Raw genomic sequence first — 12,643 nt, 5'->3', positions numbered from 1 at the left:
AAAGAGGAATTAAGACTGCTCTTGGAATAAAAGCGTCCACTTGCTCTCTGCCTTCATGAAACAAAATTACATCCCCATGATTGCTTTGACCTCTTGCATTTCTTTCTGGCCTGCTTTGTCCTCCCCCTTGAGGACGGCATTCCACCTCGTGGGGGTGTCATGCAGCTCATCTAGGATGATGTTCATAGGCAAACCATCTCCGTGCCTAACGGGTTTCAAGCTGTTATAGTCTGCATTTTTCTTCCTCACTTCACCTTTTCCTTTTCTACCGTTTACATCCTTCTGTCATTCAGTGTCACCATGGCATACTTCCGCCAGCTTACTGGGCAACTCCCTCACCCCTTTCTTTAATGTGCACCATCCCCTTTTGGGGTTCTCCTGGAGGCTGGCTGTGAGGTGACCTCTTGGCTGATGTTCTCAATAAACTTAACCTCATCTGTCTTAACACGGGAGCACTCGCGTTCCTTTCAGACTCCATGCACATTATTTCCATTTGGACCTCTCCTTCTGTACTGCCCAGCTTGCCCGTCATCTCAAGTGGTCCATTCTCTCTGACACACTCGAGCAACCATTTCCCATGTGCTGTCCATTTGTGCACACTAAATGGCAGCTTTCTAAAGCCGACTGGAGGCTTTACTCCTCCCTGGTGACATTTGACGAACATTTCCCTATTTGTGATGACCAGGTATACTACCTTATCAGTGTTATCCTTACTGCCGCAGAATGTTCCATTCCCTGCTCTTGCTCTTCATCTTCACCTCACCATGTCCCTGTCCCTTGGTGGACTGAGGCATGCCAAGACACAATTTGTGAGTGCTCTGTGTTTTTAACCATTATCTTATGGTGGCAAACTGTGTTCGTAATAAACAATGGTGGCGAACTGTATTCATTATAAACAGTTGCATGCACAGTGTCATTGCATTCTTCGGAACAGCAGAAAAGCTAGCTGGATTTCATTTACTAGTTCTTTTAACAGTTCCAATCCCTATTCTGTTGTGTGGGCTAACCTCCGGTGGCTCTCTGGGGCCAAGGTCCATTCTCCAATTTCTGGCCTGATTGTAGCAGATGATGTCATAGTGCACCCTGTTGCTATCTCCAGCACCTTGGGCCGCTATTTTGTGGAGAATTCGAGCTCCAACCGCTATCACCCTGTGCCTTCCTCCATCAGAAATGAGTGGAGGAGGCTCAGGTGGTATTCTTCTCTTCTCAGAATTGTGAGTGCTACAATGCCACCTTTACTATGAGGAAGCTAGATCATGCTCTCCAGTTCATGCCAATCTCCGCCCCAGAGTCAGATAATGTTCACATTGAGATGTTGAAGAACCATTCTCTTGTGGGCAAGCCCTTTCTCCTTCATACATACAATTGCACAAGGGCAGAGGGCATGTTTCCCAGACGCTGGCTTGAAGCCTCTGTCATATCCATATTTAAGCACGGTAAGGACAAACACCTACCTTGTAGCTACCTTCCCATTTCTGGTGATGGAATGTATGATTCATGCCCAGCTGGTATGGTGGCTTGAATCTCACAATTTACTAACCATTGAACAGTGTGGATTTTGAGTGCACTTTTGTGCAGTTGACCATCTTGTCACTTTTTCAATCAATGTCGTGAAGGCCGAAATACCAGACTGTGACCATGTTTTTCGAGTTGGAGAAAGCGTATGACACTTGCTGGAGGACTGGTATCCTCCATACAGTCTACACGTGGGGCTTCTGAGGCTGCCTGCCCCATTTCCTTCAGTAATTTTTAAAAGACCGAGTTTTTGAGGTACACTTGGGTTTGCCTTGTTGGACACCTTCATCCAGGAAAACAATGTGCCTCAGGGTTCCGTCCTGAGCGTCGTCCTCTTTGCTACCACCATTAACCCTATTACGGCCTGTCTCCTGCTGGGCACCTCGGGCTCCCTTTTCGTTGATGGTTTTGCGAGCTATTGCAGTTCACGGACTTGCCTCCTTGAGCGTTGTCTTCAGCATTGTGTCAATCATCTTTACTCATGGAGCATCAACAGTGGCTTTCACTTTTCCACTGACAAAACCATTTGTACGAATTTCAGTTGGCACAGTGGGATCTTCCACTGTTTTTACATCTTGGGCCTGTTGCTCTTCCATTCATTGAAACTATGAAATTTCTGGGGCTCGTGCTTGATAGAAGACTTTCTTGGTCCTTCCATATGTCTTACCTGACTGCCCATTGTACCTGGTCCCTCTGTGTCCTACGTGTCCTTAGCGGTACTTCCTGGGGAGTGGATCGAACCATCCTCCTCCGTTTGTACCGGTCTCTTGTTCGTTCGAAACTAGACTATTTGTATTTCGTTTTTGCATCTGCACGTCAGTCCATCTTACGCCGCCTCAATACACTCCACCATTGTGGCATCCATTTGGCCACTGGTGCGTTTTACACTAGCCCGGTTGATCATCTGTGTGCAGAAGCTGCCAAGCTACCACTGTCATACTGCCATGATTTTCTCCTCAGCAGATACACCTGATGTTTGTCTGCCATGCCTGGCCACCCATTCTATGCCTCATTCTCCAATGACTGCTTTGATCGCCAGTATGGGGTGTGTCCATCTTCTCTGTTACCTCATGGAATTTGCTTTTGGCTGTTGCTCCAGCAGCTTAACTTCACGCTACCTGTCACTTTCCCAGTGGCTGTGAACCCTTCACTATCTTGGCTTCGTGTGCCATTCCTTGTTCAACTTGGACTTCAGTTGCTTTCTAAGGACACTACTCTGGACTCCTCTATCGCTGTAAGTTTCTGGACCTGCACACGGAACATCACAATGTGCCTTTGTGTACACTGATGGCTGTCAGACTAACCGTGGTGTCATGTTGTCGGGTGTGCCTTCATCATTGGCACCGACACTTTTTGGTATTGGCTTCCAGAACACTGCTCAGTGTTTACAGTGGAGCTCTTTGCCCTGTATCAGGCCATGCAGTACATCTGGTGACACAGGCTTTCAAATTGTGTCATTTGCTCAGACACTCTCAGTGCCCTTTCAGAGCCTGTGTGTGCTGTACCCCGTACATCTCTTAGTGTAACAAACCCAGAAAAGCTTTCATTTGTGCACTGTTGATGGAGCCACTGTGATGTTTATGTGGGGTCCCTGATCATGTCGGTCTGATGGGGAAACAGGGCTGTGACACTGCAGTCCTTGAACCTCAGCCTGCTGGTACTTCCATTCCCTCAGGTGACCCCTGTGTTGTTCTCTGTCAGCAGGTGGTGTCACTTTGGAGTCACCACTGGTCTTCCTTTAATGGGAACAAGCTCCGGGGAATTAAACCTTTCCCAGCAGCGTGGCCAACCTCCTCTCGGCCCCCTCGCCATGAGATCATCACTTTAGCTACATTGTATATTGAACACTGTCTTTTTAGCCATCGCCATTTCTTAAGTGGTGATCCCCCACCAATATGTGCTCAATGTCCTCAACTGTTGATGGTTCGCCATTTCCTGATGGAATGCTCTTTTTTTTTTAAAACCACATACATTCTAATTTCCCCCCCCCATGAACCATGGACCTTGCCGTTGGTGGGGAGGCTTGCGTGCCTCAGCGATACAGATAGCCGTACCGTAGGTGCAACCCCAACGGAGGGGTATCTGTTGAGAGGCCAGACAAACGTGTGGTTCCTGAAGAGGGGTAGCAGCCTTTTCAGTAGTTGCAAGGGCAACAGTCTGGATGATTGACTGATCTGGCCTTGTAACAATAACCAAAACGGCCTTGCTGTGCTGGTACTGCGAACGGCTGAAAGCAAGGGGAAACTACAGCCGTAATTTTTCCCGAGGGCATGCAGCTTGACTGTATGATTACATGATGATGGCGTCCTCTTGGGTAAAATACTCCGGAGGTAAAATAGTCCCCCATTCGGATCTCCGGGCGGGGACTACTCAAGAGGATGTCGTTATCAGGAGAAAGAAAACTGGCGTTCTACGGATCGGAGCGTGGAATGTCAGATCCCTTAATCGGGCAGGTAGGTTAGAAAATTTAAAAAGGGAAATGGATAGGTTGAAGTTAGATATAGTGGGAATTAGTGAAGTTCGGTGGCAGGAGGAACAAGACTTCTGGTCAGGTGACTACAGGGTTATAAACACAAAATCAAATAGGGGTAATGCAGGAGTAGGTTTAATAATGAATAGGAAAATAGGAATGCGGGTAAGCTACTACAAACAGCATAGTGAACGCATTATTGTGGCCAAGATGGATACGAAGCCCACGCCTACTACAGTAATACAAGTTTATATGCCAACTAGCTCTGCAGATGACGAAGAAATTGAAGAAATGTATGATGAAATAAAAGAAATTATTCAGATTGTGAAGGGAGACGAAAATTTAATAGTAATGGGTGACTGGAATTCGAGTGTAGGAAAAGGGAGAGAAGGAAACATAGTAGGTGAATATGGATTGGGGGACAGAAATGAAAGAGGAAGCCGCCTGGTCGAATTTTGCACAGAGCACAACATAATCATAACTAACACTTGGTTTAAGAATCATGAAAGAAGGTTGTATACATGGAAGAACCCTGGAGATACTAAAAGGTATCAGATAGATTATATAATGGTAAGACAGAGATTTAGGAACCAGGTTTTAAATTGTAAGACATTTCCAGGGGCAGATGTGGACTCTGACCACAATCTATTGGTTATGACCTGTAGATTAAAACTGAAGAAACTGCAAAAAGGTGGGAATTTAAGGAGATGGGACCTGGATAAACTAAAAGAACCAGAGGTTGTACAGAGATTCAGGGAGAGCATAAGGGAGCAATTGACAGGAATGGGGGAAATAAATACAGTAGAAGAAGAATGGGTAGCTTTGAGGGATGAAGTAGTGAAGGCAGCAGAAGATCAAGTAGGTAAAAAGACGAGGGCTAGTAGAAATCCTTGGGTAACAGAAGAAATATTGAATTTAATTGATGAAAGGAGAAAATATAAAAATGCAGTAAGTGAAACAGGCAAAAAGGAACACAAACGTCTCAAAAATGAGATCGTCAGGAAGTGCAAAATGGCTAATCAGGGATGGCTAGAGGACAAATGTAAGGATGTAGAGGCCTATCTCACTAGGGGTAAGATAGATACCGCCTACAGGAAAATTAAAGAGACCTTTGGAGATAAGAGAACGACTTGTATGAATATCAAGAGCTCAGATGGAAACCCAGTTCTAAGCAAAGAAGGGAAAGCAGAAAGGTGGAAGGAGTATATAGAGGGTCTATACAAGGGCGATGTACTTGAGGACAATATTATGGAAATGGAAGAGGATGTAGATGAAGATGAAATGGGAGATATGATACTGCGTGAAGAGTTTGACAGAGCACTGAAAGACCTGAGTCGAAACAAGGCCCCCGGAGTAGACAATATTCCATTGGAACTACTGACGGCCGTGGGAGAGCCAGTCCTGACAAAACTACCATCTGGTGAGCAAGATGTATGAAACAGGCGAAATACCCTCAGACTTCAAGAAGAATATAATAATTCCAATCCCAAAGAAAGCAGGTGTTGACAGATGTGAAAATTACCGAACTATCAGCTTAATAAGTCACAGCTGCAAAATACAAACACGAATTCTTTACAGACGAATGGAAAAACTAGTAGAAGCCAACCTCGGGGAAGATCAGTTTGGATTCCGTAGAAACACTGGAACACGTGAGGCAATACTGACCTTACGACTTATCTTAGAAGAAAGATTAAGGAAAGGCAAACCTACGTTTCTAGCATTTGTAGACTTAGAGAAAGCTTTTGACAATGTTGACTGGAATACTCTCTTTCAAATTCTAAAGGTGGCAGGGGTAAAATACAGGGAGCGGAAGGCTATTTACAATTTGTACAGAAACCAGATGGCAGTTATAAGAGTCGAGGGACATGAAAGGGAAGCAGTGGTTGGGAAGGGAGTAAGACAGGGTTGTAGCCTCTCCCCGATGTTGTTCAATCTGTATATTGAGCAAGCAGTAAAGGAAACAAAAGAAAAATTCGGAGTAGGTATTAAAATTCATGGAGAAGAAATAAAAACTTTGAGGTTCGCCGATGACATTGTAATTCTGTCAGAGATAGCAAAGGACTTGGAAGAGCAGGTGAATGGAATGGACAGTGTCTTGAAAGGAGGATATAAGATGAACATCAACAAAAGCAAAACAAGGATAATGGAATGTAGTCTAATTAAGTCGGGTGATGCTGAGGGAATTAGATTAGGAAATGAGGCACTTAAAGTAGTAAAGGAGTTTTGCTATTTGGGGAGCAAAATAACTGATGATGGTCGAAGTAGAGAGGATATAAAATGTAGGCTGGTAATGGCAAGGAAAGCGTTTCTGAAGAAGAGAAATTTGTTAACATCCAGTATTGATTTAAGTGTCAGGAAGTCATTTCTGAAAGTATTCGTATGGAGTGTAGCCATGTATGGAAGTGAAACATGGACGATAAATAGTTTGGAAAAGAAGAGAATAGAAGCTTTCGAAATGTGTTGCTACAGAAGAATGCTGAAGATTAGATGGGTAGATCACATAACTAATGAGGAAGTATTGAATAGGATTGGGGAGAAGAGAAGTTTGTGGCACAACTTGACCAGAAGAAGGGATCGGTTGGTAGGACATGTTCTGAGGCATCAAGGGATCACCAATTTAGTATTGGAGGGCAGCGTGGAGGGTAAAAATCGTAGAGATGAATACACTAAGCAGATTCAGAAGGATGTAGGTTGCAGTAGGTACTGGGAGATGAAAAAGCTTGCACAGGATAGAGTAGCATGGAGAGCTGCATCAAACCAGTCTCAGGACTGAAGACCACAACAACAACAACATTCTAATTTATGTTTGCTGTCTGAGTTATAAGCCATTTTAGTAAATAACACACAGGCTGTGGACCGCATTTTACTTATTATCAATCGTAGCAATATGACGAAGGACATTTAATCTTTAGTTCAGGATCTCCGTTGTCTCTATGCAGTATTTTATGGACCTTTCTCCAAGTCCATGTTTTTAGCTGTCTTTCCTTCCGTCGATTGGGCTTAATCTGTAATCATTTCTAACTCCTTTCTCATCTTCATGTACTGTGGTTCTGGCATGGGTGTGTATGACCCTAGTTGTTTTTGCACCCTAAAGTAAAACAAAATAAAAAAAGACGTAGGACAGGAGGTCAGTCTCTGTCATTGCTTGATGGTAGAAAGTTAATGTATACCCACAGATTTTGCAATTGGTCATGAAGTTGTGCTTTCCCTAATATAGTATGTAGTAACAGCAGTGTGTGCTGTGATGAAAATGACTGACATTAAGACATTTATCTTTGAATAACACATTTCAAATTGAGCACCAGTTTCGAATTTTGGTCATTTTCTTTTCTTCCTTACAAATTTATTTTTTAGCTATATCATCCCGGCCTTCTTCATTGAATTACACTGTTTTCTATTTTCTTCTGTTTGCATTTATTTCATTATCTACCTGGGGAGTCATCTACGGGCATGAAAGCTCAGGATGAGGAATTAACATTTGCACATAGTATACTTTTTGTATAGTCTTAATATCTTTTAAATGAATATATTAGATAACAAAACTTAACCCTTACTTTCATGTTTAAAGATTGTAATACACTTTTTAAAATGTATAATTTGTTCAAACAATGGAAAGTTCAGGTTTGAATATTAACAATATTATGAATTGGATAGATTACTACTCACCATAACAGTGACACTTCGAGTGACAGACAACCATAATGAAAAGACTGTTACTTGTTGAGCTTTTGGCCAAAGCCTTCTTCAGAAAGGAAAACACACACATTCACACAAGCAAGCACTCCTTGCACATATATGAACCCTGTCTCCAACCAGAATGGAACTAAGCTGTTTTGAACAGAAGCAGTAATCTGAACTGTGGTGGGGAAGGGGGAAGAACAGCACAGTACGGATGAGGGGAAAGAGTTGGTGCAGCCTGGAGGAGTGTGCAAGGACTGTATGATGACAGGGCAACCCTACTAGGCACAGTATCAAGAAGGTATGGGGTGGGAGGAGGAGGAACAGGTAGTGGAACAGCAGATGGGTGGAAAAGGTGAAAAGACTGCTGGGTGCCATAGCAGAGAGCGGCATGCAGTGAGGATGAGGTGACGTGAATTGAGATGAGATGATAGGACAGAGTGGGCAAAAACCATTGTTTTGAGGGTGTGGGGACAGCAGGTTACTATATATTGAGGCCAGGAAGATTTCAGGAGCAGTGAATGTTTTGTAAGGATAGCTCCCATCTGCACAGTTCAGAAATGCTGGTGATGGGAAGGAGGATCCATATGGCCTGGGTTGTGAAGCAGCCATTGAAATCAAGCACATTATGTTCAGTTGCATGTTGTGCCACTGGGTGGTCCACTTTGCTGCTGTTGGCTACAGATTAACGGTGAGCAGTCGTCCTGGTGGACAGCTGGTTGGTAGTCACACCGATATGAAAAGCTATTCAGTGATTGCAACAGAATTGGTGAATGACAAGGCTGCTTTCTCAGGTTTTATGGCCCCTTGCAGACTAGGATAAACCTGAATAGGAAGTGCTGGGTGGGTGGATTGGGCAGGTCTTGCACCTGTGTCTTCCACAGGGATATCATTTCTGTGTCAAGGGTTTGGGATTGGGAGTAGCATAGGGGTGAACCAGGATGTTGTGGAGGTTGTGTTGCCAACAGAACGACACTTTAGTTTGGGGGGACTTGGGGATGCTGTCATCCCCCCACACTGAAAAATCACTCCCACACAGTCTGGCCACCTAGGAACTGTCTCTCTGCAGTGACAAAAACTCTCTTGCCCAGTATGCCAGAGGCCTCACAAAGGCCTTCACAGACAGGCTCTATCCTCCCAGCCTAGTCCCCAAAGAGGTTTCCTGTAACACACCTAATCCTCCTGCCACCCCCAAGGACCAGCTGCAAATGAGCGCCCCCTTTGTCACTCAATCCCACCCTGGACTGGAACAACTTAACCCCATTGTTGATCTGGGCTTTGATTATATATCATCATGTCCCTGAAATGAGGGACATCCTACCCAAGCTCCTTCCCCCCTCACCCACCTAAAGTGGTGTTCCATTGGCCACCCAACCTCCACAGCATCCTGGTTCATCCCCCTAGGCCACTCCCAATTCAAAAACCTAGCCACAGGCGTCATAATCTCTGTGAAAGACACAGATGCAAGACTTTCCCAATCCATACACCCAGTACTTTCTTTCTGTTCCAGTTCTGTCACACGCTTATCCTACTGCTTCAGAGGCCAGGCCAGCTGTGCTGCCATCATTGCACAGCTTTTTGATTGGTACGACTACAAGCAGTCCACTAGGATGCTTAGCCTCCACCAAACTGTTGCTAAGAATAAAGTTGATCACATCATAGTACAACATGCAGTTGAGCAAAACAAGCTCAATTTCAGTGGCTGCTTCACAACCTTGGTCATAAGATTCCCTCCACCACCAGCTTCTCGAAACTATGCAGATGGGAGTTATCTGTAAAACACATCCTCTGCTCCAGAAATGATCCCTATCTGAACCTATGGTAATCTACTATCCCCATTCCCTCTAGCCAACAGTTTCTTCTTCCTCCCTCCTGTCACCTTCTCCCAGTTCACTTCCCCTCACCCTCAATGTCTGCTGCTCTCTGCCAAGGCACCCACTGCTCTTTTCCTCTTCCCTGCTCCTCTCCTTTTCTACCGTGCCCCCCCCCCCTCCCCCCACATCCCCAACAGCCTCCCAAAGCTGCACCTGGCAGCCTTGTCCTGTCATCACATAGTCTCTGCACACACTGCCGGTTTGTGCTGACTTCTCTCCCCCCCCCCCCCCCTCCCCCTTCTCCCTCCCCATCCCAGTCCTTATCGCTGCTTCTATTTAGTGCGACAGTTGCACTCTGGTTGGAGCAGCCATAGATAGTGGTCATGTGTGCATGAGGTGTGCTTGCTTGTGTGAATGTGTGTGTGTTTTACTTTCTGAAGAAGGTTTCGGCTGAAACTCAGTGCGTGACAATCTTTTCATTGTGCCTGTCTGCTCCCCAATGTGTCCTCTTTATGATGTGTAGCAATCTATCCTAATCAATTTTTGATAATGTGTTGTAACTAATAAATGTACTCACCAAGCGGTGGCAGGAGAAAACTTTTGTGAAGGTTAAAGAAATGTGCAAACTTTCGGACATGTGGTTGCTTCTCCTGCCAGAAGGCTTGAAGGGGAAGAAAGAGGGGTGAAGAAAAGGACTGGAAAGATTGAGGAAGTGAAGAGAGTTCATAAAAGTTGCCCAGAACCCTGGGTCAGGGGAGAATTATTGAAGGGTTTGATAAAGTGCAAAGTGCCTCTCCATTTTCTCAACCTCTCCAGTCCTTTTCCTTCACCTCTCTTTCTTCCCCACCAGCCGTTACGCCATAAGGAGCCAGTATCCAAAAGTTTGCAGATTTGTTTATCCTTCATATAAGTTTTCTCCTGCTGTCCCTTGATGAACAGGTTTTTTATCAATCCAATTACATCAAATGTATCCTAATCATAATTTGTTCCAAATACTTTTTTCTGCAAGCACTGCTACATGGCTCTTTAATGATTCAGAGAAGATGTCTTAAAATTGCAAAATCTGTTATATTAACAGTTTTTATCATAAATCATAATCAAGTTGACAGATATCCTCATAACATTGAATGAGAGTCCATTGATGTGAAAATTACAGATAGAGCACAGGACTCCACTATATCAGGCATCATGATTTTAAATTGTACTTCACTGAACTTCTATGTTCTGCCTGTACGTTTGATGTCACAGGACATCCCCGTCCATGTTATGTTACTGATATTTGTTAACTTCATGAGTATTCAAAATGAAAATTAGTTGAAAATAATATAATGAGTCATTTAAAGACTTTGGTGGTTTTAAGATATCTTTTCTGAGATATAATTTGTTAATGTAATATTGAATCATTCTTTTTTTCTTAATTGTCAACAGTACTAACAATTGTATTTTTCTCACAGTTGGTCGACCAATAAGGGTGTATGCTGATGGAATATATGATCTGTTTCACCAAGGGCATGCCCGTCAGTTGCTGCAGGCAAAAAACTTATTTCCAAACGTTTACCTTATTGTAGGAGGTTTGTATGCCAAAAATTGTTAAAAATTATTAAATTTGTTGATCAGCAAGTGCCCTCCCCCTCTCCCCTCTTTCTCCCCCCTGCTCCCCCTCCCCCCCTGCTCCCCCTCCCCCCCCTGCTCCCCCTCTCCCCATCACTCAAATGGGGTAGTCACTTGACGCAAGTATATGAATTAGCAGATCCAGTTAATTGATGAGTAAATCCATTCTTCTGACTAGTGTGTTCCATCCTTCTATCTACAGTGGTAACATACGAAGTGATAAGAAATCCTAGGAAGCAGATATTTGTTGAGAGACAGCTGATGGACATTGACACTACATGCTAATATACTTTGCGCGTGATGCAGAGATTCAGGAATTATTCTTACAACCGAGATTTATCTGAGAATGTTATTACGTTTGCGCTTGAAAAGTAATTTTTTTTTTTCGCGCTTTCGCAACTGGTTTGATGCAGCTCTCCATGCTACTCTGTCCTGTGCAGGCCTCTTCATTACTGAATTAAAACTGCAACTTGCACCCATTTTAACTGCCTTACTGCATTCATTCCTTGGTCTCCATCTACAATTCTACCTCTACGCTTCACTCAGATACCAAACTGGCAGTTCCTTCATGCCCCATGATGAATCATGTCTGTTTATCAGTTCTTTTAATTAAGTTATGCCACAATTTTTTTCATCAGTTCTGTTCAGTGCCTCCTCATTAGTTATATGATCTACCCTTGTAATCAACAACATCCTTCTGTAGCACCACATTTCTATTCTTGTCTGAATTTTTTATCATCCACATTTTATTTCCATACAATGCTGTACTCCAGACAAATAACTTCAGAAAAGACAACTAAACTTATATTAAATGTTAACAAATTCCTCATTTTCTTAATTTTTTTTTCCCTACAGTTTGTTTACATGTTATATATTCTCTACTTTGGTCATCATCAGTTATTTTACTGCCCAAACAGCAAAACTCGTCTACTACTATTAGTGTCTAATTTCCTAATCTAATTCTCTCAGCATTGCGTGATTTAATTCAACTACATTCAGGTACCTTTGTTTTACTTTTGTTGATGTTCATTTTGTAAATTCTTTTAAAGACACTGTCCATTGTGTTCAGTCACTCATCCAAGTACTTTGCAACCTCCAACAGAATAACAATGTCATTGGCAAATCTCGTAGTCTTTATTTCTTCTATCTGATATTTTAATTCCCTGTACAAATTTCTCCTTGGTTTCCCTTACTTAATGTACAGATTAAATAACATTGGAGTATTACAGTACATTGGAGATAATCCGCAACCCTGTCTCAAACCCTTCTCAATCACTGCTTCCCTTTTATATCTTTATATTCTTATAATTGCATTCTGATTTCTGTGCAAGTTGTGAATAAATATTTGCCAACTTTTGCACCCTGTGTTTTATTCCTGTTTCCTCCAGAATTTCGAAGAGGAGAACCTGGTCAGCATTGTCAAAAGCTTTCTCTATATCTACAAATGCAGTAAACATATATTTGCCTTTCTTGAACCTATCTTCTAAGACAACTCATAGGGGCAGCATTGACTTGTGTGTCCCAACATTTTTCTGGAACCCAAGCTGATCTTTTA

The 12,643-nt window shown here is 43.2% G+C and overlaps 1 protein-coding gene across 8 annotated transcripts in view; it reads left to right on the top strand.

Moving 5' to 3' along the window:
• LOC124774903 (choline-phosphate cytidylyltransferase A-like) overlaps nt 1-12,643 on the top strand; it is a 126,992-nt gene that overhangs the window by 28,430 nt on the left and 85,919 nt on the right. For all 8 annotated transcript variants that reach the window (XM_047249567.1, XM_047249566.1, XM_047249569.1 and 5 more), the window contains exon 4: nt 10,932-11,048. In XM_047249567.1, the coding sequence (XP_047105523.1) occupies nt 10,932-11,048 (117 nt within the window). The remainder of the gene's footprint in view (nt 1-10,931; nt 11,049-12,643) is intronic.

Source organism: Schistocerca piceifrons, chromosome 2 (genome assembly GCF_021461385.2).
Source record: "Schistocerca piceifrons isolate TAMUIC-IGC-003096 chromosome 2, iqSchPice1.1, whole genome shotgun sequence".
Classification (NCBI taxonomy): domain Eukaryota; kingdom Metazoa; phylum Arthropoda; class Insecta; order Orthoptera; family Acrididae; genus Schistocerca; species Schistocerca piceifrons.
The sequence above is the reverse complement of the archived record's forward strand: the minus strand, read 5'-3'. Positions and strand labels throughout refer to the sequence as shown.